The following is a 23,985-nucleotide window of genomic DNA, read 5'->3' as shown; positions in this document are numbered from 1 at the left end:
AGCCTAAGACCTGAAAGTGTATAATTAAAACATATAGGGGGAGATTTATCAAACATTGTGTAAAGTAAAACTGGCTCAGTTGCCCCTAGCAACCAATCAGATTCCACCTTTCATTTTCCAAAGAGTCTGTGAGAAATGAAAGGTGGAATCTGATTGGTTGCTAGAGGCAACTGAGCCAGTATCACTTTATACCATGTTTGATAAATCTCCCCCTATTATCTTTTTGTGTATAACTCCAGTGATGGCTGTGAGACTGGTAAATGGAAGCCGATGCCACGGTCGAGTGGAAATCTACTATGGTAGAGACTGGGGAACAGTATGTGATGACCAGTGGGATTTTACTGATGCAGAAGTCGTGTGCCGACAACTAGGCTGTGGGAAACCTATCGGCTTTCACACAAATGCTTATTTTGGTCAAGGAAGAGGAGATATTGTTATGGATGATACAAACTGTCTAGGAAATGAAACATATCTGTGGGACTGCAACCACTGAGGGTCGGGCAGACACAACTGTGGTCATTCGGAAGATGCCGGAGTTACCTGCAGTGGTAAATGTGACATAAAAGATATAATCTTATCACATTTATTGAGATTATCTTTAAATGTTCTGAGCTTACAGATATAAGCTATGTTCACACTACGTAAAACTACGGCCGTAGTTTTGCGGAGTTGAACAATGCCTTATGTGCAATGAGATCTCGGCCAGAGCGTACACACGTCGTATACGCTCCGGCCGGGATCCCCTGCGGCGCTGGAAAAAACTGACATGTCAGTTTTCTGCAGCTGGAATTTAGTGAATTCCGGCCGGAGAAAACCCTGTCAGTTCACACAGTGAAACAAGCGGCTCCGGCCGCTTGCTTCACTGTGTGCTATGGGAAGCTCTAATGCGGGCGCGCGCTGATGCGCCCGCATCAGAGCTCTGCGGCCGGAAAGATCACCTGGGGTCATGGAACGGCCGGTCTCTTACCTTGTGTGAACATAGCCATAAATTGTATTATTTTTGATACCTCATTAATCCCTTTACTGTGGTGCACTGTTCTTTCCATAGATGAACTACTACTTTGTTCATGCAGGATGAGGGGACAACATCAAACTCATTAACCCAAACTTATTGCCCAAACATTCTACGTCTGGTGGAGGACATGCACCATGATCATGTAGTCAATACATGGGATACATCTAAGGGTCCTATTACACATGCAAATGAAGACCCGATCAATATTGTAAATGAGCAATGATCAGTGCTTGTTTACTGGGCCTATCACATGGCCCGATAATCATTTAGCAAGGGCTGCACAGACAGTTGGGATGTTCGTGCAGACCCTGCCCAAACAGTAAATACTTCACATGTCCTAGCCGGGACTGCCACTGCCAGTGATTGGCTGAGCGGCCTGTCAGCTCAGACAGGCCACTCTGAAGCTGCAGCCATGGGACTGGGAAGCATACAGAGCCCAGAAGAAGACCAGGAGTGTGGACAGGTGAAGTATTAACTGTTTGGGCAATCAGCTATCACTATTACACGTAGTAATGCCCGGGTGGCGGCCGATGATTTTAGGTCTGGGCTGATCGTTGTCTCTGTTACACAGAGTGATAATCGTCCAAAACGGGCCGATTTTCCCTCTGTGTAATAGGGCCCTTTCCTCCTGAAACCAAAACAACACTGCTCAGTACTGCAATATAATGTCTTTCGTGATGCTGTTTCTGGGGGTATGCTACAAAGAGGCAGGGGAGCAGGATCTCCTCTTCTGTGTTCTATGGGAGACATTATAGAAGCTTTTCTCTGTCTATTCTGGAGCTAAGCTCAATGATAACTAACCAGTAGGGATACGGCCTGTCAAAGGAAGAAACTGCTAATAAATGAGGATACAATAGATGTTTAGGGGCCCTTAATAAAGATAAAATGGCATGGTCAGCATCACAACATGAGTAACTGCATAGAACAAGAGCACATGATCTATAGGTAATTCCCTTATACCTATGTCTTAGCATCCCAGCATAACAGATCATTGTTGATTATTTCTCCTTTTACTTCTAGAGTCAACTCCAGTTTCTTCCAATACACCAGGTACCAACATTAATCTAACCTATAATGACTATTATACAGATCTCCTTGTGTTGTTGGCTCGCTACTTACATAGTGCAGTGCACCACACCCAGCAGGGGGCAGCAGGAGAGATTCACAACTCTACAGCTACTCATTGTAGACTCACCTACTATATCACTGCTTTTATGGTTTCTTAGATAAGGCAGAAATAATATCTTCAACAGAACTCTATACACTAGGGAGGGTATACAGAACAAGACATGGAGAGAAGAGCTTGGTAGGAAAGGAAGGAGTCTGATACCAGAAATAATTTCATAGTTAATGATGTAATCCTAAAATTCACAGAAAGTCAGCCACCAACTAAGAAAGGTGTGTCCAATCTATTATAAGGATAATATTTTATATACTATTAGGATATTAAAGCACACTTCAGTTCAAACATGTATTATTTATTATACACAACTACATGAACGTCATGGCAATTTGTAGCTTCTACTATAATATATAAGTAGGATGAATAGCATCAGTCTTTTTTTCAGTCTACATCACAAGAATATGAAACCTAACAAATCATATTCTTCTCATACAGGTCAACAATACATTAGTTCTACAACATCAGGTAAGATAGCCCTACAAATCTAAATACAGTGGTACCTTGGTTTTAGAGTAACTTGGATTGAGAGCACTTTGCAAGAAGAGCTCACAGTTTTTCAAAATTGTAACTTAGCTTAAGAGCGCCCTGTACTGGGTGGAGGGGGGAGTGGGGGAGGGGCATGGTCTGCATAGCGGGGTCTAAAATACTGTACTCTGACCCAGGAAGTCTCCCTCACCTTACAAATCATAGCAGATCCACTTCAGGCTGGGGCTTACCTCAACTGTGGAGGTAATCTCTTCATAGCTGTAACCCTTTTCTCCCCAGAGAGTGCTGCATGTATGTGCCCTGCTCATTCCTTCATGCTCCCTGCAGTCTCTGTCAGCCCTTGTGTTTCCCATCCTCTCCATTCCTGCTATAATGTGCCTGCACTTACACTCAGCTGTACACACAGCAATAATGTGCCTGCACTTGCACTCAGCTATACACACTGCTGCTATAATGTGCCTGCACTTACACTCAGCTATACACACTGCTATAATGTGCCTGAAATAACACTCAGCTATACACACTGCTGCTATAATGTGCCTGAACTTACACTCAGCCATTTACACTGTTGTATAGAAAGGTTTCTGTTACTGTCCTCCTGCACAGCTATGTGATTCTCACTTCCTGATTGGTCCATGCTGAGCACACACCCCTTCCCGATTGTGATCATGTGACCACACAGATCTCTGGCAGCAGCCCTACTTCTCTATTCTAGCCTGTTGTACTACACTACTGCATTATGGGGATCTGCGTCCCGTTCTGTATCTACAAACTTCTGCTGTTTTTCATTCTTATACACTTACTATACATTATACACCACTTGCTGCTCGGCTATACTCTAAAGTAACTTATAATATGACATATCCAGCTTTCTAAATGTTTGTTTTACCTGTTATTCAGAATTAAAAAAATCATTATTTTATTGTAAATGAATGCATGAATGAAGTGGAGACAGACCACGTTGTGACATGAAACAGCACACACAGGACTTTTGTGATATCCTGAAAGAGAAGGAAATTTCATCTTGTACAGAATATGAACTTTGGCAACAAACATTTTTTAAATGTTGCAGAGTGATCTGCTTCTGACCCACCAGATTTGCGGCTTGCTGTCTATAAAACACAGCTGGTGCCAGTCTCTGCGTATGTAGATGCTGAAGTCATTAATGACCGCGGCACTCACAAGGTTGGTAGGGGGAGGGGACTGTAGCCCATCGACAACTCTGCTATGCCATTTTTGGGCTGCTGATGGTTACTATGGAAGCCGAAGTTCCAATCATCGCTTCTATGCCTGCCATGTTCGAAAATACATACTGTCAAACTGTAATACTAACAGTTATACTACATTGCAATGCAAGAATAGTGCAGTGTAGTTGTCAGGACAGGTCAGGGCACACAGAGAAAACACACATATAGACTCTCCCACTCCCACTGTCCCTGCCTACTTGCCACTAGACCACCCTAAACAATGTCGGACAACCAGGTGACGTTCCCTGCACTGAAATAGGAATACAGTGTGCTGTGTGGTGTTACAGGTAGAGAATACAGTGTGCTGTGTGGTGTTACAGGTAGAGAATACAGCGCTGTGTGGTGTTACAGGTAGAGAATACAGCGTGCTGTGTGGTGTTACAGGTAGAGAATACAGTGTGCTGTGTGGTGTTACAGGTAGAGAATACAGTGTAGTGTGTGGTGTTACAGGTAGAAAATACAGCGTACTGTGTGGTGTTACAGGTAGAGAATACAGCGTGCTGTGTGGTGTTACAGGTAGAGAATACAGCGTGCTGTGTGGTGTTACAGGTAGAGAATACAGTGTGGTATGTGGTGTTACAGGTAGAGAATACAGCGTGCTGTGTGGTGTTACAGGTAGAGAATACAGTGTGGTATGTGGTGTTACAGGTAGAGAATACAGTGTGCTGTGTGGTGTTACAGGTAGAGAATACAGTGTAGTGTGTGGTGTTACAGGTAGAAAATACAGAGTGCTGTGTGGTGTTACAGGTAGAGAATACAGCGTTCTGTGTGGTGTTACAGGTAGAGAATACAGTGTGGTATGTGGTGTTACAGGTAGAGAATACAGCGTACTGTGTGGTGTTACAGGTAGAGAATACAGTGTGCTGTGTGGTGTTACAGGTAGAGAATACAGCGTACTGTGTGGTGTTACAGGTAGAGAATACAGCGTACTGTGTGGTGTTACAGGTAGAGAATACAGCGCTGTGTGGTGTTACAGGTAGAGAATACAGTGTGCTGTGTGGTGTTACAGGTAGAAAATACAGAGTGCTGTGTGGTGTTACAGGTAGAGAATACAGCGTTCTGTGTGGTGTTACAGGTAGAGAATACAGCGTACTGTGTGGTGTTACAGGTAGAGAATACAGCGTACTGTGTGGTGTTACAGGTAGAAAATACAACGTGCTATATGGTGTTACAGGTAGAGAATACAGCGTGCTGTGTCGTGTTACAGGTAGAGAATACAGTGTGCTGTGTGGTGTTACAGGTAGAGAATACAGCGTACTGTGTGGTGTTACAGGTAGAGAATACAGCGTACTGTGTGGTGTTACAGGTAGAGAATACAGCGCTGTGTGGTGTTACAGGTAGAGAATACAGTGTGCTGTGTGGTGTTACAGGTAGAAAATACAGAGTGCTGTGTGGTGTTACAGGTAGAGAATACAGTGTTCTGTGTGGTGTTACAGGTAGAGAATACAGTGTGGTATGTGGTGTTACAGGTAGAGAATACAGCGTACTGTGTGGTGTTACAGGTAGAGAATACAGTGTGCTGTGTGGTGTTACAGGTAGAGAATACAGCGTACTGTGTGGTGTTACAGGTAGAGAATACAGCGTACTGTGTGGTGTTACAGGTAGAAAATACAACGTGCTATATGGTGTTACAGGTAGAGAATACAGCGTGCTGTGTCGTGTTACAGGTAGAGAATACAGTGTGCTGTGTGGTGTTACAGGTAGAGAATACAGTGTGCTGTGTGATGTTACAGGTAGAGAATACAGTGTGCTGTGTGCTGTTACAGGTAGAGAATACAGCGTGCTGTGTGGTGTTACAGGTAGAGAATACAGCGCTGTGTGATGTTACAGGTAGAGAATACAGTGTGCTGTGTGGTGTTACAGGTAGAGAATACAGCGCGCTGTGTGGTGTTACAGGTAGAGAATACAGTGTGCTGTGTGGTGTTACAGGTAGAGAATACAGCGCGCTGTGTGGTGTTACAGGTAGAGAATACAGCATACTGTGTGGTGTTACAGGTAGAGAATACAGCGCGCTGTGTGGTGTTACAGGTAGAGAATACAGTGTGCTGTGTGGTGTTACAGGTAGAGAATACAGTGTGCTGTGTGGTGTTACAGGTAGTAACTGTGTGCTGTGTGGGACAACAATTAAATGATAAAGTATAGAAAATAATTCAGTAACACAATGAAAGTGCAATGTGTGAACACAGCCTAGATGTTCTGCACCAGCTTTGGGCGGGGAATAGGCAGGGTGGGGGACTGTGATGAACAGCTGAGGGAAAGCATTGCATTCTGGAACCTGTAGTACTGTCTTGAAATGAACAACCAGGTAGTACAGAAACACAAAACAGAACAAAAAACCCCAAAACAAATGGATTTTGGAAGTTTCAAAACTGGGATAGATAGGTAAGTAATGCTTTATGCTTCTGCCACAGGTTCTTTTTTTTTTTTTTACCTCTACCTGGGGTTCCCCTTTAACCTAAATCAATAGCAATGCAAGAGCATTTTCTATAACAATGCGGAAGGAAATCCTCTACGGGTTTTTGCCCCTCAATAACAAATGGGTCTTTTCTATGACAAACCTTTATCATCACTTTCAGACTTTATTTATGCACTTAGGTCAAATCATTATGCACTTAGGTCAACTGGCTTAGTTGCCGCTAGCAACCAGATTTCACTTTTTATTGCTTTAAAAATCCTTTGGGAAATAAAAGGTGGAATCTGATTCTACTGAGCCGGTTCTACTTTACACCATGTTTGATCAATCTCCCTCGTAGTCTTTTTACCTGTCTAAATCCTATTATCCCTAAAACAACATATAGTTATTATTTATAGTGCATCTACTGTATATATCAAATGTAACAAATTATTTTCCTATAGGTCAGCAGAACGTTTCATCTACAGTATCAGGTATAACACTCACCTTTTAATATAAAATTAGAGTTTTCTGTACTTGTACTGACTGACAGTATAGTAAAAAGGTCTATAGGATTTATCAGGTCTATCAGTCTGTGAGCAGTGTAAGTTAGACTACTGAAGCTGCAATGTATACACCATATTTCTGGTCCCCATGTCAAGTGTTATTCCACTCAGAGTTAAAAAAAAAAAAAAAAAGCCCCCAGAATTTAGTCCAAGGCCGTCCCCTGCAGCCTGGTCTAGTCTGAGGTCTGTGAAATGTCTGGATTTTTTTAGTTAGAGGGGATATTGTCTGAAGTTTGTACACAGGGAGTTCTGGTCTGATGTCTGTACTTCTGGTGTGAGTTGAGTTCTGGTCTGGGATCTGTATACAGGAGTTCTGGTCTGGGGTCTGTATATGAAGGGGTTATGTCTTGGGGTCTATATATTTATTTTGGGGTTTTGGTGTGTGATATGTATCTGATTAGGAGGTCTGGTTTATGAATGTACTTAGTTAGAAGGTCTAGTGTGTGGTCTCTACATATATACACATATATCACACTTCCATCAGCCACCATTCTCTTGCTGGAATATACCATAAATATTTCTCTTCTCTCAGATGGGAATCGCTTTTACTCTTGTGGAGGAATATTGACCGAAAGTCATGGCAGAATTACTAGCCCCTATTATCCCAGCTTGTATCCTCGTAACAGTCAATGTACATGGGAAATCCGGACAGCACCAAATACTTCCATAGAACTCAACTTTGTAAGGCTGGAGTAAGTATTGGTTATGTCTGGAGATAACACTGAAAGGGAAACTTTGTAGTCGTTGATGTAAAGTGTCAGCTCCTTGGAATAACCTTGTACCACAAATCTGTTCCACCACTCTCTTCACAAAGATTTCTTAAATGTAAATTTACATCTACAGCTTACTTGATGCTGCATGTTTTAGGGATTCAGGGTATGTGCACACTACGGAATCCCGGCGGATCACTCGCAGCCGCACGCATCTCCACTGGTCCCATAGGCTTCATTCTATGGTTTGGCAGATTCCACCTTCCGTCCGAAGAATGAACCAAACCATAGAATGAAACCTATGGGACCATCAGAGATGCGTGTGACCACGAGCGGGGGATAGCTGCGGAATCCATGGCGGGTGATCCGCCGGAATTTCATAGTGTGGACATACCCTTAAACCTGGCTTCTCCAGCCTGGGGGTGATTTCAATTAACTGGGCTTTCATAAAGCGCATACTGTAGCTGGCGGCAGTATACTGCCTACACAATGCCCTCTGGGACCTTCATCTCTCAGACATGACATATTCTGAACTTGCAGTAACCATATTTAGGCTATGTTTACACTACGTAAAAGTACGGCCATTGTTTTTAATGGCAACAACGGCCATACTTTTACCGCTGTGGAACAATGACTGTTGTTCTATGGGATCCCGGCCGGAGCGTACACACATCGTGTGCGCTCCGGCTGGGATCCTATACGCCTCCACAAACAACTGACATGTCAGTTTTCTGCGGCCGGAATTCAGTGAATTCCGGCCACAGAAAGACCTGTCAGTTCACACAGTGAAGCGAGCGGCTACGGCTCACTGTGCGCTATGTGAAGCTCTGATGCACCCGCATCAGAGCTCCGCGGCCGAAAGATCATCCGGCCGGTACTGGCCGAGATGATCCGGCCAGAGGCCAGGGTCACGGAACGGCCGGTCTCTTACGTAGTGTGAACATAGCCTTACTGTGTATTCTGGAAAATCATTGTTGGATCTCAAGATCATAGTAATATGGTGAATTTCATCAACCTTGATACACTTGTGATTAAGCACCTCTACCTTATACGGTTTTGTTTTTACTTACATAAATATTTTTTTTTTCCTTAACAGCTTAGAAAGTTCTGGAAACTGTACATATGATTTTGTGACTATATATGATGGACCTCCGGGAAGTTTTCTACTTGGAACGCTTTGCCAGTCAAGACAGTACACATTCCGTTCTTCATCCAGTGTAATGACCCTGGTGCTCATAACCGATGGATCTGTACAAAATGGCGGTTTTGACGCTTACTACAACACAACTGCGGCTAATTTAGTTTCAGGTACAAATATGCAACAAATATTTCCACCTGGAAACCTGTCCCTAAACATCTTGTTTATGCCTTGTGTTTCCCAGTTTTAGCTGCTATGGCATGCATGAGTTTTCAGTCATCTTGATTCCTTATTTCCCCGCTGATATGGTTTCCTAATACTACCTATATTCCCATTATGCCTCTGGCTTTGCTGAAAGAGATGGTAGAGTCTCATCCTAGAGTCCTATGTGCAGTAAGTGATAGATGAAGTTCTGTCTGCTTACACTACAGAGGATTAGGCTATGTTCACACAACGTATATTTTCGTAAAATCAACGGCGGTGATCATTACGAAAATATACGTTACCTTTCATTCTATGGGAGCGTATACACATAGTATATAGGCCGGGACCCCTAGGAGTGCCACAAACAACTGACATGTCAGTTTTCTGCGACCGCTATTTAGTGAATGGCGGCCGTAGAAAACCATGTCAGTGCAAAGTGTGCAGTGGAGAGTTCTGATGCACATGAACCCGGCCGGGTCATGGAATGGCCGGTCTATTACAGCATGTGAACATGGCCTAATACTGTATAAGGTACAGCCTCAGCCTGTCTACCTTTCTCCTTGTTAGACATACAATGTACAGATCTCTACACAGCACCTACAAGCAATGCTTCTGCAGGTGCTTACACACACACACACACACACACTATAAAACAAAGTGTCTAGTATTCCTAATAAACCTTGTTAGTCTTCAGTCATCATAAAACACCTCAGTTTTTATTATAGGTCAAATCACTTTCTACTCATGGCAATAGTCTAAAAAAAAACCTTTGAGTGAGAAAACACATGAAAACTGCACATTATATGAAGCACCAGAGAAGCGATCCTCCCCACTAGACACCAGGGAACGGCTGCATGAAGTAATCGGATGCAGCTGTCAACTAGGGTCGCCTAAGGGTTAAAGCCGGCATACCTTCTTTATCCAATGTCTTTAAGGAGCGTTTTCTGATATGCTGAGTGGTTCTGTCTTGGTACCTTCTGACTGTCAACCTCTAATGGTGCGTTTACACAGATAGATTTATCTGACAGATTTTTTAAACCAAAGCCAGGAATGGATCTGAAAAGAGGAGAAATCTCAGTACCATAAGTGTTATCCTAAGGGCCTTATTACATCAACAGATTATTAGATTTTTTTCACCAAAGCCAGAGCTGGACTACAAACAGAGAACATGTAATAAGGGAAAGACTGAGATTCCTCAACCTTTCAAATCCATTCCTGGCTTTGGCTTAAAAAAAATATGTCAGATAATTATTTGCTGGTGTAATAGGGCCCTAATGTGTATACCATCAGTCTTCCCTCAGCTGTGATTTAAAGGGCATGTACATAATTAGAAAACTATGACTAGCGTCTTTAAAAACAGTGCCACACCTGTCCAAACAGTGTGCTTGAAACTGTGCTGCATTACCAGTCACAACCCATAGAAAGGTGTTGTACTGTTCCTTAAAAAAGCAACCATATTTATTTTATTCTTATTAGTATGCTGTACAGAAAAATTTCAGGCCTTCAAGCGGTTCACCATCACCTTACTTTTTGAATGTACCCATTACTGCAATGCGTCAGGCCACTGGAGCAATAAAGTGTGACTCTTCCCTCTGCCTGCTAAAAACATTTGCTAGAATTTTGCTTATAAACGTTCTTTATAGCCCCGTTACATTGTCTAATATATAATAAGCATTTGCATTGACAATTTTAGTCTGGAACCTTTGTAGGGAAATGTGGAGCTACTTTGACGGATTTAGGAAGAACATTTCAATCACCCCGGACCATTTCCCCAGATTCTGACCCTTGTGTCTGGTACATCAATGTTAATAACAGTTACAGGATTCATCTCGAATTTCTAAGTTTTCGGTGAGTATATATATTAATGTACAACTCTGTAGGTAGATATTTAATAAATTGCTGACTGGCATGGTGCTGAAAACCTCAGCTCTGAGGAGATGGCACTATATTACTGCATCGCACAATCCTAGTGTCCAGCAGCCTCTGCACAGTGAGCTGTCATTGCTATCACTGCACATGGGCTAAGTGTGCTGGTGCTCATGAATATCCAAGACTACTGGGCTCACGCACATAATGGAGAGGACTACTTCTTGTCCATGTTACTCAGGAGGATATCACTGAATCAGCTGCACAGAACAATGTAAGTGATACATAATTCTTTTAAGTTTCCTTGTCACTAGTTTATGCTACCCTTAGAAAGGGTGGCATAAACCTATTGATGTTTTTTTTAAGGATCAGGGTCAGTTTTTCAAATCTGACCTGTCTCACTTTATTTGGTTATAGCTCTAACGTAGCCAAGTAATTTTTTTAGACATATTTTTTTGTGACATAATGTACTCTGGTTTCCATGCCTACCATCGGGACCCTCCGATCATTTTGCAGAGCCGATGATGAATAGATGATGAATAGAGGGAGATTTTTCCCCTGTTAGCTATGCTAGATGCTGCACTTTGCTGGATGATCGCACCGACTGCAGTATCTATAGGGTTAACTGTTAACAAATAAGGCAGGTAACTGGCTATGATTGACAGCCGGGACTCACCATCCATGGATGTTACTGTGCTTCCATGAGCTGGAATGCACCACACAAATGGATGCACAGTTATGTCCTTGGTCGTGAACGGGTTATTATGTTGTATATTTTTACATTGTAGCCTCTTTTTATACTATTGGCTTATCAATTATTTTGTGTTTTTATTTTTTATAAGAATTTTTGCAGTGATACAAAATTTTAGTAATGTGATTACTTTTCAGAATGAAAGACTCCGAGTCCTGCGGCTCCTTCTCTTTGTCAGTCTACGATGGGACACCAGAAGGATCACCATTACTTGGAAACCTCTGTGAAACAACGAACCTCCGTTTCACCTCCTCATCGAACAGCATTAGCGTTGTGTACACCAAACTTCGAGACAATACTAATACTAATACTAACTTGGGCCTTGAATTCTCTGTTAACTATTACACAGTCTTCCAAAACAACTCTAATGGTAATGTAACATTCTATAAATGAAGGAGGAGGTAGCCTGTGTGGGGTTCTGTAGTAAATGCTATTAAAGTGAATGGAGTGGAATCACACACAACCTGGAAATAAGTGCTGTTTTTTAAATTAAGTAGCTGAGCCTTTTGTAATCCTTTATTAGATTTTGTGCTGAGACCTTTCAATATACTTATTGTATAATTCAGTAGTTCTGTACATATGTACCCTATTGTCATACATTTGTCGTTTAGAAAGTTTGTTGACAACTAGAGATGAGTGAACCTTGTGCATGCTCGAGTCGTTCCGAACCCGAACTTTTGGCATTTGATTAGCGGTGGCTGCTGAACTTGGATAAAGCTCTAAGGCTATGTGGAAAACATGGATATAGTCATTGGCTGTATCCATGTTTTCCAGACAACCTTAGAACTTTATCCAAGTTCAGCAGCCCCAGCTAATCAAATGCCGATCGTTCGGGTTCGGATCGACTCGAACCCGAACCCGGTTCGCTCATCTCTATTGACAACCAATGGTCAAGTTATGAATGTTGTATGTCAAAAAACATATACCGTAACTAACTGTGCTAATGCCAATTTAAAAGTATAACCAGGTTTTTTGCTTTTTGTGTGTGTGTGTGTGGGGGGGGTCATCTGGCAAATCTGGGTAACTGTTGCTATACTGTTATGTGTGCAATAAATGGCTAAACTAAGAGTATTATTATTTACATTTTCAGTAACTCTGTCATGCCATTCAGGCTATATGGAAGCTCGAATTTCTTCACCTTATCTGGCGCACATGGGTTATTCTATGGATGATTTGATACTGAATGATCCCCGGTGCCGTCCCCGGATTGTAGCTGGCTGGGTGGAGTTTCACATTCCTTATGAACAATGTCTAACATCTAAAGAGGTAGGAAAAGAGATAAGACAAATACCATCTACAGTTCACGCTTCATTCTTTTCTGTGCTTCTCTGTGTAAGGCCCCGTTCCCACTGAGGAAAGGTAGCGGAATTCCGCGACGGTATTGTCCGCCGCAGAATGCCGTTAGCCTCCCGCTCATAATGGGAGTCTATGGCACATTTGCCTAATAAACGCAATTACAAAGTTTCTCAAAATCGCCTGTACTGTTGATTTCGAAAAAAAAAAAAAAAAAAAAAAATGAAACGACAGTGACACTTTAAGAATTATTTGATAAAGTTACTGCCATTTAAAATTTTACCAGTATCCTCAGATGTCCATGTTTATGGGTTTTGATGACACTTTATTCATATTCTTTCCTCCTTTTAGGTTATTAATGACACAATCCGCCACGAAAACAGTCTGTCCACTTACTCTTATGAACCCGTGGTGATTTACAGAAGAAAACTAAGTCTCACTCTTAGATGTGGGATGTACCAGGATATCATAGTGGAGTCCATGTATTTTGCCGATGACACAATAAAGGTCTCTGTGACGGAATATGGCCTGTATTCAGCTAATCTAACTTTCTTTAACTCTACAAGATTCATAGACCCAGTATACCAGTATCCATACTATGTGCAGCTCAACCAGAATTTATTCCTACAAGCCACCCTGGAGACCTCAGATCCTTACCTAGTCTTGTTCGTAGACACTTGTGTGGCTTCTCCTGATCCTATGCGTTCATCAGAGAATGTCTATTATCTCATACGGGATGGGTAAGTCATTACATTGTAAATGAGTACTTGTAAAATCTAGTAAAAGCTCCCTTCTGTGTTGCTCTTCTGTCCTCTGTATGGAAATACAAGCTGTGGCTAGCAAACAGCACAATGTTCATTGTTACGTGCAAAAAATGATCTTTAACAGTTAATTGTCCCATTTCCTGTGCTTCCCTTGGTACATATAAAGTGGACACCAAAGAAAATCTGAATCTGTGGTTTAACATAACGTATCTTAAAAATGCAATTAAATGGGAATCTGTCAGCTGTAATTCTGCTAAAACTGTTAGATAGCTGTTAGGACAAGGACACACATGGGAGGGATTTATCATTGTTGTGTCCAAGGCGTACGCGAAGGAGAAGATGCAGATTTGCCCCCTCTCCCTGGTGTATGCCTGCCATATCCCCTCCTGGCGCAATGTGTGAGGTGGGGAGGTGGGGAGGAGAAGGAGCTTGGCCTCCTCCTTTGCCTCATGTATCATGATTTACGCCTTCTTATTCAAATCTACACCGAGGCATGTGCCTCTTAGTGAATTCGGCCTGGGAAAAGGGTGCAGGGCTTAATAAATTAACCCATAGTGCCTTTCATCTATCCCGTTGTGCTCCCAGAATGTAGAAAATCATATTTTTCTGGTACAAAGAGTAAAGAGGCTTTCCCAAGCTTCTGAGTAGCTGCAATGTCTCCTTTCTCTCTCCTCCCTGCTTTATTGACACCTGGAAGTCCCAAAGCAGGGTCAGGTATGGGAGGGGGAGTAAGGAGGTGTTACAGCTTGATTTACCTCAGGAGCTCAGCAAAGCCTCTTTGACTCTTCGTATTATTGAATAGAAACATTTTTCTATGTTCTGGAAGCACAAATGGATATATGAAAGGTACCTAGCGTACAACAGCAAAACGGTGTGGAACAAGGTTTAGAGGGGGCGTAGCCTCCTCCTGCTCCTGATTTGCCATAATTTGTGCCTGGAAGGAGACATAAGTCCTGGCGACAATCTACACCAGCTCAGAGCTGGATCAGACTCACCAGTTTTATTGGGAGAGGTGCGCTTTTCAAAAAATCCAATGTGAGACATGGGGGCAGGGATTATGTCCGGCATACAGATACACAAGTCTTAATAGATCCCCCATAATATACTATAGAAATAAATATTTTTAAAAATGCTCTTCATTAGGGGACTGTATTCTGGGACCCTTTACAAAAAGGAGCCCACCTTTAACTTCCATCTCAGTAGTTATACCAAAGAATTTGCAGTATCCCAATTTATAGGACCGACCTATTTCCTAAAACTTTGTGTGCCTAAATTAGTCTTCTGTTTCCTTCTTTCACAATGACCCATCGTATATGTTAAATGGCCCCCAAGATTACACTGTGTGTGGATATGGGGATAATAAGTACAATGGAAAAAAATTGTGAAGCGTTAAAACCCCAGGTTCCCTGGAAGGTAGGTAGTATAGACAAACTTGGGGGATGTGAGATAAAGAGTGTAACCCAGAAGAGTTTGATCATGTGTGTAAGGATCCTGAGACTTCTAATGGAAACCATGAACCGGTAGCCTGTATTATATGGCTATAGATGAATACTCATTTAATTCCCTCTATGACAGCTTGGTAGATTACAGCTGATTGTAGGGGAATTTAGCAATGACATACGCTATTTATTTTTGGGATGCAACTTAATATACAGTATTTGTAGTATTACGTAAACCATGTTTTTTTCTTAATAAATTTCAGGTGCCCAAAAGTCTCAGATTATCAAAACTATCCTTCTCCTTCACTGGGTACTGCAAGATTGGGATTCAATGCATTCAGTTTCATGAGATTTGACTCCAAAGTGTATATCCAGTGTAAGCTGGTTGTGTGCAAGGAATCTGATAGCAAATCACGCTGCAGACAGGGCTGTAAGCCAAGACACAAGAGAGCGGTGGAGTCCAACCATGACCAAGTCTATGCCGTCGCTGGACCTCTGGAGCTTCTGAAGTAACAATCATCATGTATATACTGTATGAAATGCAGCTTATGGCTATGTTTGCACAATCTCTTTTTTAAGGAGAAAAATCAGCCGTTGTTTGACAATGATGGCCGTTATTTTACCTAATAAAGACATTGTGGGAACATAGCCTAAACGAGTTTGCTGTTCTGTAGAAAAGGAAACTTTCACTGCAGATTAATGATGTAAGACGTCTAAATAAAAAATTGAACAATTGAAATTGAAATTAGAATGACTGTTTTCCAGAAACAAAATAATAGGAAAATATTGAGTCATTTATTAAGATTTTGTTTAAGAAAAGGCACACCAACCTGCTATCAATAATGCAAAAACCTCTGAATATTTTTATCAGAACAAGTATATTTTTATCCAGTCTGATCGTCACTCAGGATTAGAGATGAGTGAACCGGCCGAGGTTCGGGTTCGTATTAACCTGAACTCTCGGCTTCTGACTGCCACTGTCTGCCTGCTTCATGGAGAGGGTGGATACAGCCCGAGGACCGCCTGGAAAACTGGGATACAGCCTATGGCTATGGCTGTATTCCAGTTTTCCAGGCGGTCCTCAGGCTGTATCCACCCTCTTCACGGAGCGGGCAGACAGCGGGAATCAGAACCCGAGAATTCAGGTTCATACAAACCCGAACCTCGGCCGGTTCGCTCATCTCTACTCAGGATAAGTGTAATGGGTGTGGGCCTGTTGTGTATCTAACTGGTTTTGCCCAAGGCAAAACTCAGGAGCAAAGTCTAATAAACTCTTGGGTCTTCACCCTTTGGCTATATTCACACAACGTCAAAAAACGAGAAAAGGCATTTACTTTTTCTATTTAAAAAAGACATCCATTATTGCCACGATTTAATTGACTTCAATGCAATGCATTGAAGTCAATGGGATGACGGACATCCAATGCACACAATGTATAAAATGACGGACGTTATCTACACGGATGTCAAAATAATGATCATGTCAGTTATCTTTGGTCTGTTGCAAACAGCGGTAACTATGACTACCTAGGTTTCTGTAGTAAATTCTATCACTTTTCTTTGCACTGTTATTACATTACATTTACCACATGCATGACCTCCGCTCCATTCAATCTCCACCTGCACAGTAAGAGGGAAAGGCGGGTTTGTGACTACTGTTTTATTGATCATTGGATTTTCCAGTAGTGGGACCCCCAACATTTATCACCTTTCCTGTAGATTGGTAATCAAAGGGGTACTCTGACATCAGGTAAAAAATAAACATGCTGCAGAAGCAAATAGCATTGCTTACCTATATGCCCCAGTTCTGAAACTACCAAAAATCGATTTTGTTTTAAGGGTATATTTCATGGATATACTTTCTGGATGAGAAGTTTCTCACACCCAGAATGCATTGCTTTCTATCAGCAAGTCATCACAGTCCCCCCACCTTGCCTACTCCCCTCCCCTTTGAAACATGCAACTATATGTACTGTGGTGTAGCTACCATGAAGGCAGACCATAAAATTGCTATGGGGCCCGTGCGGTATGGGGACCTGGAAAATGTTGCCTCCCTTTATGGTATGATACTGACAGCACCCACCCACCGGACTGCAGCTTGCTTCTATCCCCTGAACTACTTGCGGCTCGCACCATCACCCGCAATAAAACCCCCCTTCCCCTTTATACTGACCTGGCTCGCTCAGTTTAGTTTTCCCAGCACCAGTGACATCACTTGTGCGCCAGGGAGCAGAGAGAATGAAGGAATGCCAGAGGACTGCACTGGTCCAGGTGAGTATGGGAGGGGATGGGGCCTGTACAACATCCATGGGGCCCCATACTTTTTTTTGCTGAATCCTAGCTACACCCCTGGTACTGAAGAAATATCTTTTATACAATACATTATCTCATCAATGTGTACAAGCTTGTTCTAGGTTCAACTTAGCAGGATACCCAGAATAAAAATGCAGCTTTAGGTTAAGTTTGCACATAGTAAAAGCAAAATAGTAATTTTGAGTGTAAATAATGTATGAACAGGTGGGAAATAAACAGCCTTATTTTACAAAAGCAGTTGGTAAATAATGAGCATGTTTATAATCTGGACGGTCATAATCAATTTGTGGCCGTTATTCTGTATGGTGTGTGCTCTGTTGCCCAATTTCCAATAGTTTTTTTTATATTGAAAATATGGCCATATATGTACCTCTAATACCTTTTATAGTATAAGGCCATGTGAACACAATGTACTATTTTTGAAAAAAAAAAAAAACAGCCATTGTTTTCCATTAAAACAACTTCCATTCAGAGTAGGAGGTTTAAGGATACACTGGGTCAAACTTATAGCGTAAGGATGTAATGTGCATTTGAAAAATGGCCCATGTGACGCGTGGGATATTTATGCAAGACAAGAATAATCTTGTTTAGTGGCGTACTATAATAGACAATTTAAAAAAAAGGCACATCAATAGCTAAACTTTTTTTTAATGGTTTCTCCATATTGTTTGCTGGCATAATATACTGGCATGTGCTGATGTGTAAACAAGCTGCAAATCTATTACAGAGATGGGACTTTACTAATAAACTCCATTGAGCTCCTTATTAGATCTTGCTCTGGCTCGCACAAACCCTCCAGGGAAGAAAACAGCGGCTGTTACATAAGAGGTATGCTTTCTTTATATAAGGAGCTGCCAGCTATCCCAGTTTCACAAACTCAGATAGTAAAGATAATAATCCATTGTAGGTTTCTGTGTTCTCAGAGTATATTTATATATTGCATACGTTTCAATGCTTTACATAGAACCGGCATGACGACACTGGCTCAGATTTATCAGTCTGGTTTTACTAATAGAAACCGATCACAGCTCAGCTTTTATTTTATCAGAGCTTTTTAACATATGAAAGATGAGCTGTGATTGGTTACTATACGTGAAATCAGATGGATTGTATATTAAACAGATAAATAAATCAGGATTATTATGTCCTGTGCTTGATGCTCCATGCACCATCTGAACATGTGGGATATAAAATATTATTGGGACAAGTACTATTGCCAGGATGGGGAACCTTCAACCCCCCAGCTCTTGCAAAACTTCATTTCCCATCATGCCTGACAGGTTTAAGTTTTACGTTTAGCTGCCCAGGTATAATGGGAATTGTAGTTTTGCAACAGAAGAAGGGCCAAATCCCTGTCTTATAGGGTCTGCCCTGGGTCCACAAACAATACCACCCTCCAGAAGGCTGTGCTTGGTGGCTTCGTCTGGTGTTAACTAATTAGTTCAAAGACACAAGTTGCTCTGTATCAAGCAGAATATTGCAAATGTAAATGTATACTTGTGAAGGGGCTTTAATAAAGCATACCTGACCTTTCAGGCGACTATTTAGGGTTAGAGGGTTTATGAAGAGCTGCACAATATCTGACATAATTGAGATGCCATTTTTCTACCCATTTCTGCTCTACAAGCTCAGGCTATGTTCACAGTACGTAAAAGTACTTTGTACGGCGTGGAACACTGACTATTCTTCTATGGCATCCCGTCCGGAGCGTATACACTTAGTATACGCTCCGGCCTGGATCCCATGCGGAGCCGCAAACAACTGACATGTCAGTTTTCTGCGGCTGCAATTCAGTGATTTGCGGCCGCAGAAAGACCTGTCAGTTCACACAATGAAGCGAGTGGCTCCGGCCGCTAGCTTCATTGTGTGCTATGAGAGTTCTGATGCGGGCACACACTGATGCGCCCGCATCAGAACACTGCAGCCGAAGAGATCATCCAGCCAGTACTGCAGTACCGGCCGGGATGATCTTTGCAAAGTCCGGCCTTTCTGTGACCCGGCCGGGTCACGGAACAGCCGGTCTCATACGCCGTGTGAACATAGCCTCAAGCTGTAAGTTTTAAGTTGTCCCAGTGTTGGTGGGAGGAGCCAAATGGTGTTTGACCAAACAAAGGAGGAAATCCTGCACTGTCTTTGAGCACAGGCTTAAAAGCTGCAGCATAGAAGCCAGGATAAAGCTGCAGTAAACTGTCTGTGTATAGAATTTTGGGGTGAGATCACTTACAGAGCAGTCTCTCATAGAGACATGGCAGAAGTTTGCATCAGTGGGGGTCCGGGTGTTGAGATCCCTGACGATCGCTAGAACAAAGGGGCAGATGCACTAAGCAGCACAAATTCTGCCCCTTCTTCTCTGCTATAAACTTGCATTACGAGTGCTCTGCGTTATAATGGGAGCCTATGGAACTTCCGGTAGACCAAATTGCCAGAAGTTCCATAGATTCCCATTATAATTTTATAGACTGCTCGTATTAGCAGTTCCAGCTTTCGGCAGGGGTCTCAGCACTCAGACCCCAACCAATGACAACTTCTGAAGTGACAGTTTTTAAATGATAGTTACACTTTAACTTACCTATTCTTGGTTATAAAACTGACTTTTCACCAATGAATGAGAATGCTGCAGGCCAAAAGAAGCCTACAGACTACATAATAATGACCGCTTTATTGATGATCCTAATATAGTAAGGATCCGAATATAAATTATAAGTAGTATTATTTTTATGTCTATGATTCTCATGCTGGGGTACTGAGCCTCACTGAAGAGAGATGCAGTGGTGTATGGTGACAAAGTATGTAAAATAGCTTTCCTCCAAATCATAATTGTACTAATAAAACCAAACTCGCATGAAAAGAGCTGGCCATCTCTGATCCTGCATTCTGCTCTGTACTGACAGTAACATAACAGACCATTACCTATTGTTCATATCAATGCTTATTCCTTATTTTATGTATGTATAGGATACATCTCAGAATCTCAGCCATAAGTGTACCTGGTGTCAGATCATGGTAATAAGATACATTAGTAAAGGAAATAGAATATGGGAAAGTATTGACTGATCAATCAAATAATAAATGCAGGAATGTTCTATTGACTTTTAGTCAGAAGAAAATAACATACAATTAGACGTATCGCTGATATCATATCCACACCTTGGTATATATCTATTATAGTTACCCTAATTCTGGCTGAAGTCAAAAAAGAAGAAAAAGTATGTCATATAAATATGGGTGGCACATCCCAGATAATAAATGACTATATCTCTCATAAATAGATGCAATGAATCTTTATTAATATATCAAAAACTACAAGTGCAAGACAAACATCTAAAAACATTTAAAAACAGAAAAAACTCATTGGACCGGGCAAATTAGCCTCGGTACCAAAGCACCCCGACTGGTACAAGTGTAATCCCCCTCCTATGGATACAAATGATATACAGATGCAAAACAATAAGTAAATAACAAATAAGTAAATGTAACTGTGCGCGGCTGTAGCTCAGTCTATATCTGAGATGGACACAAAACCTAGGATAACTCAAGGAAATAGAAAAAAATGCACATAATATAACATAAGAGCAGATATCACCATAGGAGGGAGCCCATGTCGGGGTCTGGAAACCCCACGCGTTCCGTCTCTATGCCGAGACTTTCTCAAGGGTACTGTTACAAAATAGTGTAAGGTATATATAGCACTTGCAATTAGCACAAACTGGCTTCCATACCTAAATCAATCAGTCAATACTAACATGGATCCCGAACTGCACCTCTGGTATTGGCGTCCCAAACAATCAACTGCACATGTGCGCCGTGTAGTCTCCGCCTCTAACATGACGTGCCAAGTCATGTGACGCGGCCCCATTCAAATGTGGCCGCGATGTCTCCACTGCCCCAATTGCGCATGTCCATACCTAACATAACACATACGGGTCACGTGATGTCTCTGGCTACAATCAGTTGAGTTTAACCCCGTCGGCACCTCCAAATGAGAGTCTGAGTACCAAGTTCCATTGTCCACAGACCCAAATAGCCATACCTATAAGTTGCCGTGTATGGATGTACATATTGTATAGGCTCCGCACATCTCTTATATGCAAACATTATCACCACACGGTGCACATATATTTCTATACATTAACCCATAACCACACGGGTACAGATGAACCAGAGTATTCTTTTGATGAAAGAAATTATATATTTATTGTTGTTATTTAATTTTTATTTGTATTATTATTTTTATTTATTATTGTTTTAGTCATGACTCTTATTTTTATTAATATAAATGGTCCAAAGCGTATCTACATGGGCCCATCTTCTGAGGGCCCCATTAACCATAAATAACTACATGACCCATAATAAGTATACAAATATACATACATATGTACATAAACATCACCACTCATTATAGATGCGTACTGTGAATACCTATACACTTTAAAGTGTACCGATTTAAATATCTTATTTTTAAATTAAACCTATATATGAGATTTGTCATGTGACCCAACACTCACTGTTAACACCAATGTATACTAGCATGTGTACATCAACCACAAAAGTCTATAGTATACATTGGTGTTAACAGTGAGTGTTGGGTCACATGAAAAATCTCATATATAGGTTTAATTTAAAAATAAGATATTTAAATCGGTACACTATAAAGTGTATAGGTATTCACAGTACGCATCTATAATGAGTGGTGATGTTTATGTACATATGTATGTATATTTGTATACTTATTATGGGTCATGTAGTTATTTATGGTTAATGGGGCCCTCAGAAGACGGGCCCATGTAGATACGCTTTGGACCATTTATATTAATAAAAAAAAAGAGTCATGACTAAAACAATAATAAATAAAAATAAAAATAATAATAAAAATAAAAATTAAATAACAACAATAAATATATAATTTCTTTCATCAAAAGAATACTCTGGTTCATCTGTACCCGTGTGGTTATGGGTTAATGTATAGAAATATATGTGCACCGTGTGGTGATAATGTTTGCATATAAGAGATGTGCGGAGCCTATACAATATGTACATCCATATACGGCAACTTATAGGTATGGCTATTTGGGTCTGTGGACAATGGAACTTGGTACTTAGACTCTCATTTGGAGGTGCCGACGGGGTTAAACTCAACTGATTGTAGCCAGAGACATCACGTGACCCGTATGTGTTATGTTAGGTATGGACATGCGCAATTGGGGCAGTGGAGACATTGCGGCCATATTTGAATGGGGCCGCGTCACATGACTTGGCACGTCATGTTAGAGGCGGAGACTACACGGCGCACATGCGCAGTTGATTGTTTGGGACGCCAATACCAGAGGTGCAGTTCGGGATCCATGTTAGTATTGACTGATTGATTTAGGTATGGAAGCCAGTTTGTGCTAATTGCAAGTGCTATATATACCTTACACTATTTTGTAACAGTACCCTTGAGAAAGTCTCGGCATAGAGACGGAACGCGTGGGGTTTCCAGACCCCGACATGGGCTCCCTCCTATGGTGATATCTGCTCTTATGTTATATTATGTGCATTTTTTTCTATTTCCTTGAGTTATCCTAGGTTTTGTGTCCATCTCAGATATAGACTGAGCTACAGCCGCGCACAGTTACATTTACTTATTTGTTATTTACTTATTGTTTTGCATCTGTATATCATTTGTATCCATAGGAGGGGGATTACACTTGTACCAGTCGGGGTGCTTTGGTACCGAGGCTAATTTGCCCGGTCCAATGAGTTTTTTCTGTTTTTAAATGTTTTTAGATGTTTGTCTTGCACTTGTAGTTTTTGATATATTAATAAAGATTCATTGCATCTATTTATGAGAGATATAGTCATTTATTATCTGGGATGTGCCACCCATATTTATATGACATACTCTTTCTTCTTTTTTGACTTTGTTGCTTTTTTATGTCATTTTGGGTTGAGCACCCTCTACTTTGTACCTTATTCTTTGGATTGATTTAAGTAGTAGTGCCCTGTCGTCTTTTTTGTATAGAATTCTGGCTGAATGGAGCCTTTTAAATAAAAACAATAAGGGATTGCCACAGAAGATGATCACTCAGCTTTTTATGTAGCAAATACACAAATCTCAGCTATGACATATATTATTTTTATATACTGTATGTGTATATATATATATATATATATATTGTAGGGATCTTCCCGGGGGATGGTGTGTTTGGACACAGTTCAGGCAGCAAACTTGGGCTCATAAAACAGCTTTGGGTGTTTATTTGTAGCATAAACGGTCCAGCAACATAAATACAGCAACACCGTGCAGTAAGAATAAACAAAACAAAAGGTCCTGCCCGTCTGGGCGCTTACTAATACAGCAGGTTACCTCTCTGACACTTCACTTGGCAGGTAATATTGCAGGGTGTGCATAAGCCCCAGCTCCCAGCGAACACACCATGCAGGCTGTTCACTCCTGTCTGAGAGCAAACCAAGGATCCTCTGCAGGGCTTTTCTCTGTCAGGCTTGATTAGGGCCAGAGACACCTGACCCCAAAACCTGACCTGGATCGGGGGGAGGGAATGGCAAATCCCACTACCAAAACCTATCTGCCATTCCATGTAAGTCCAGGCCCGGCAATAATAAATAATAGCTCAGCAG

General features: G+C 41.5%; 1 protein-coding gene across 1 annotated transcript; it reads left to right on the top strand.

Annotated features, from left to right (window-relative positions):
- The first annotated feature begins 241 nt into the window (after positions 1-241).
- On the top strand, positions 242-15,762 carry LOC138800011 (scavenger receptor cysteine-rich domain-containing protein DMBT1-like). The gene is made up of 12 exons (XM_069981819.1): positions 242-413; positions 495-548; positions 2,036-2,065; positions 2,634-2,663; positions 6,788-6,817; positions 7,422-7,581; positions 8,696-8,907; positions 10,651-10,789; positions 11,696-11,928; positions 12,649-12,824; positions 13,203-13,591; positions 15,318-15,762. The coding sequence occupies exons 1-12, from the start codon at positions 242-244 to the stop codon at positions 15,565-15,567; spliced, it is 1,875 nt and encodes a 624-aa protein (XP_069837920.1). The 3' UTR covers positions 15,568-15,762.
- Positions 15,763-23,985: the final 8,223 nt, after the last annotated feature.

This window comes from Dendropsophus ebraccatus, chromosome 8 (assembly GCF_027789765.1).
Source record: "Dendropsophus ebraccatus isolate aDenEbr1 chromosome 8, aDenEbr1.pat, whole genome shotgun sequence".
NCBI classification, from domain to species: Eukaryota; Metazoa; Chordata; class Amphibia; order Anura; family Hylidae; genus Dendropsophus; species Dendropsophus ebraccatus.
This window is presented reverse-complemented; position numbering and strand designations above follow the sequence as displayed.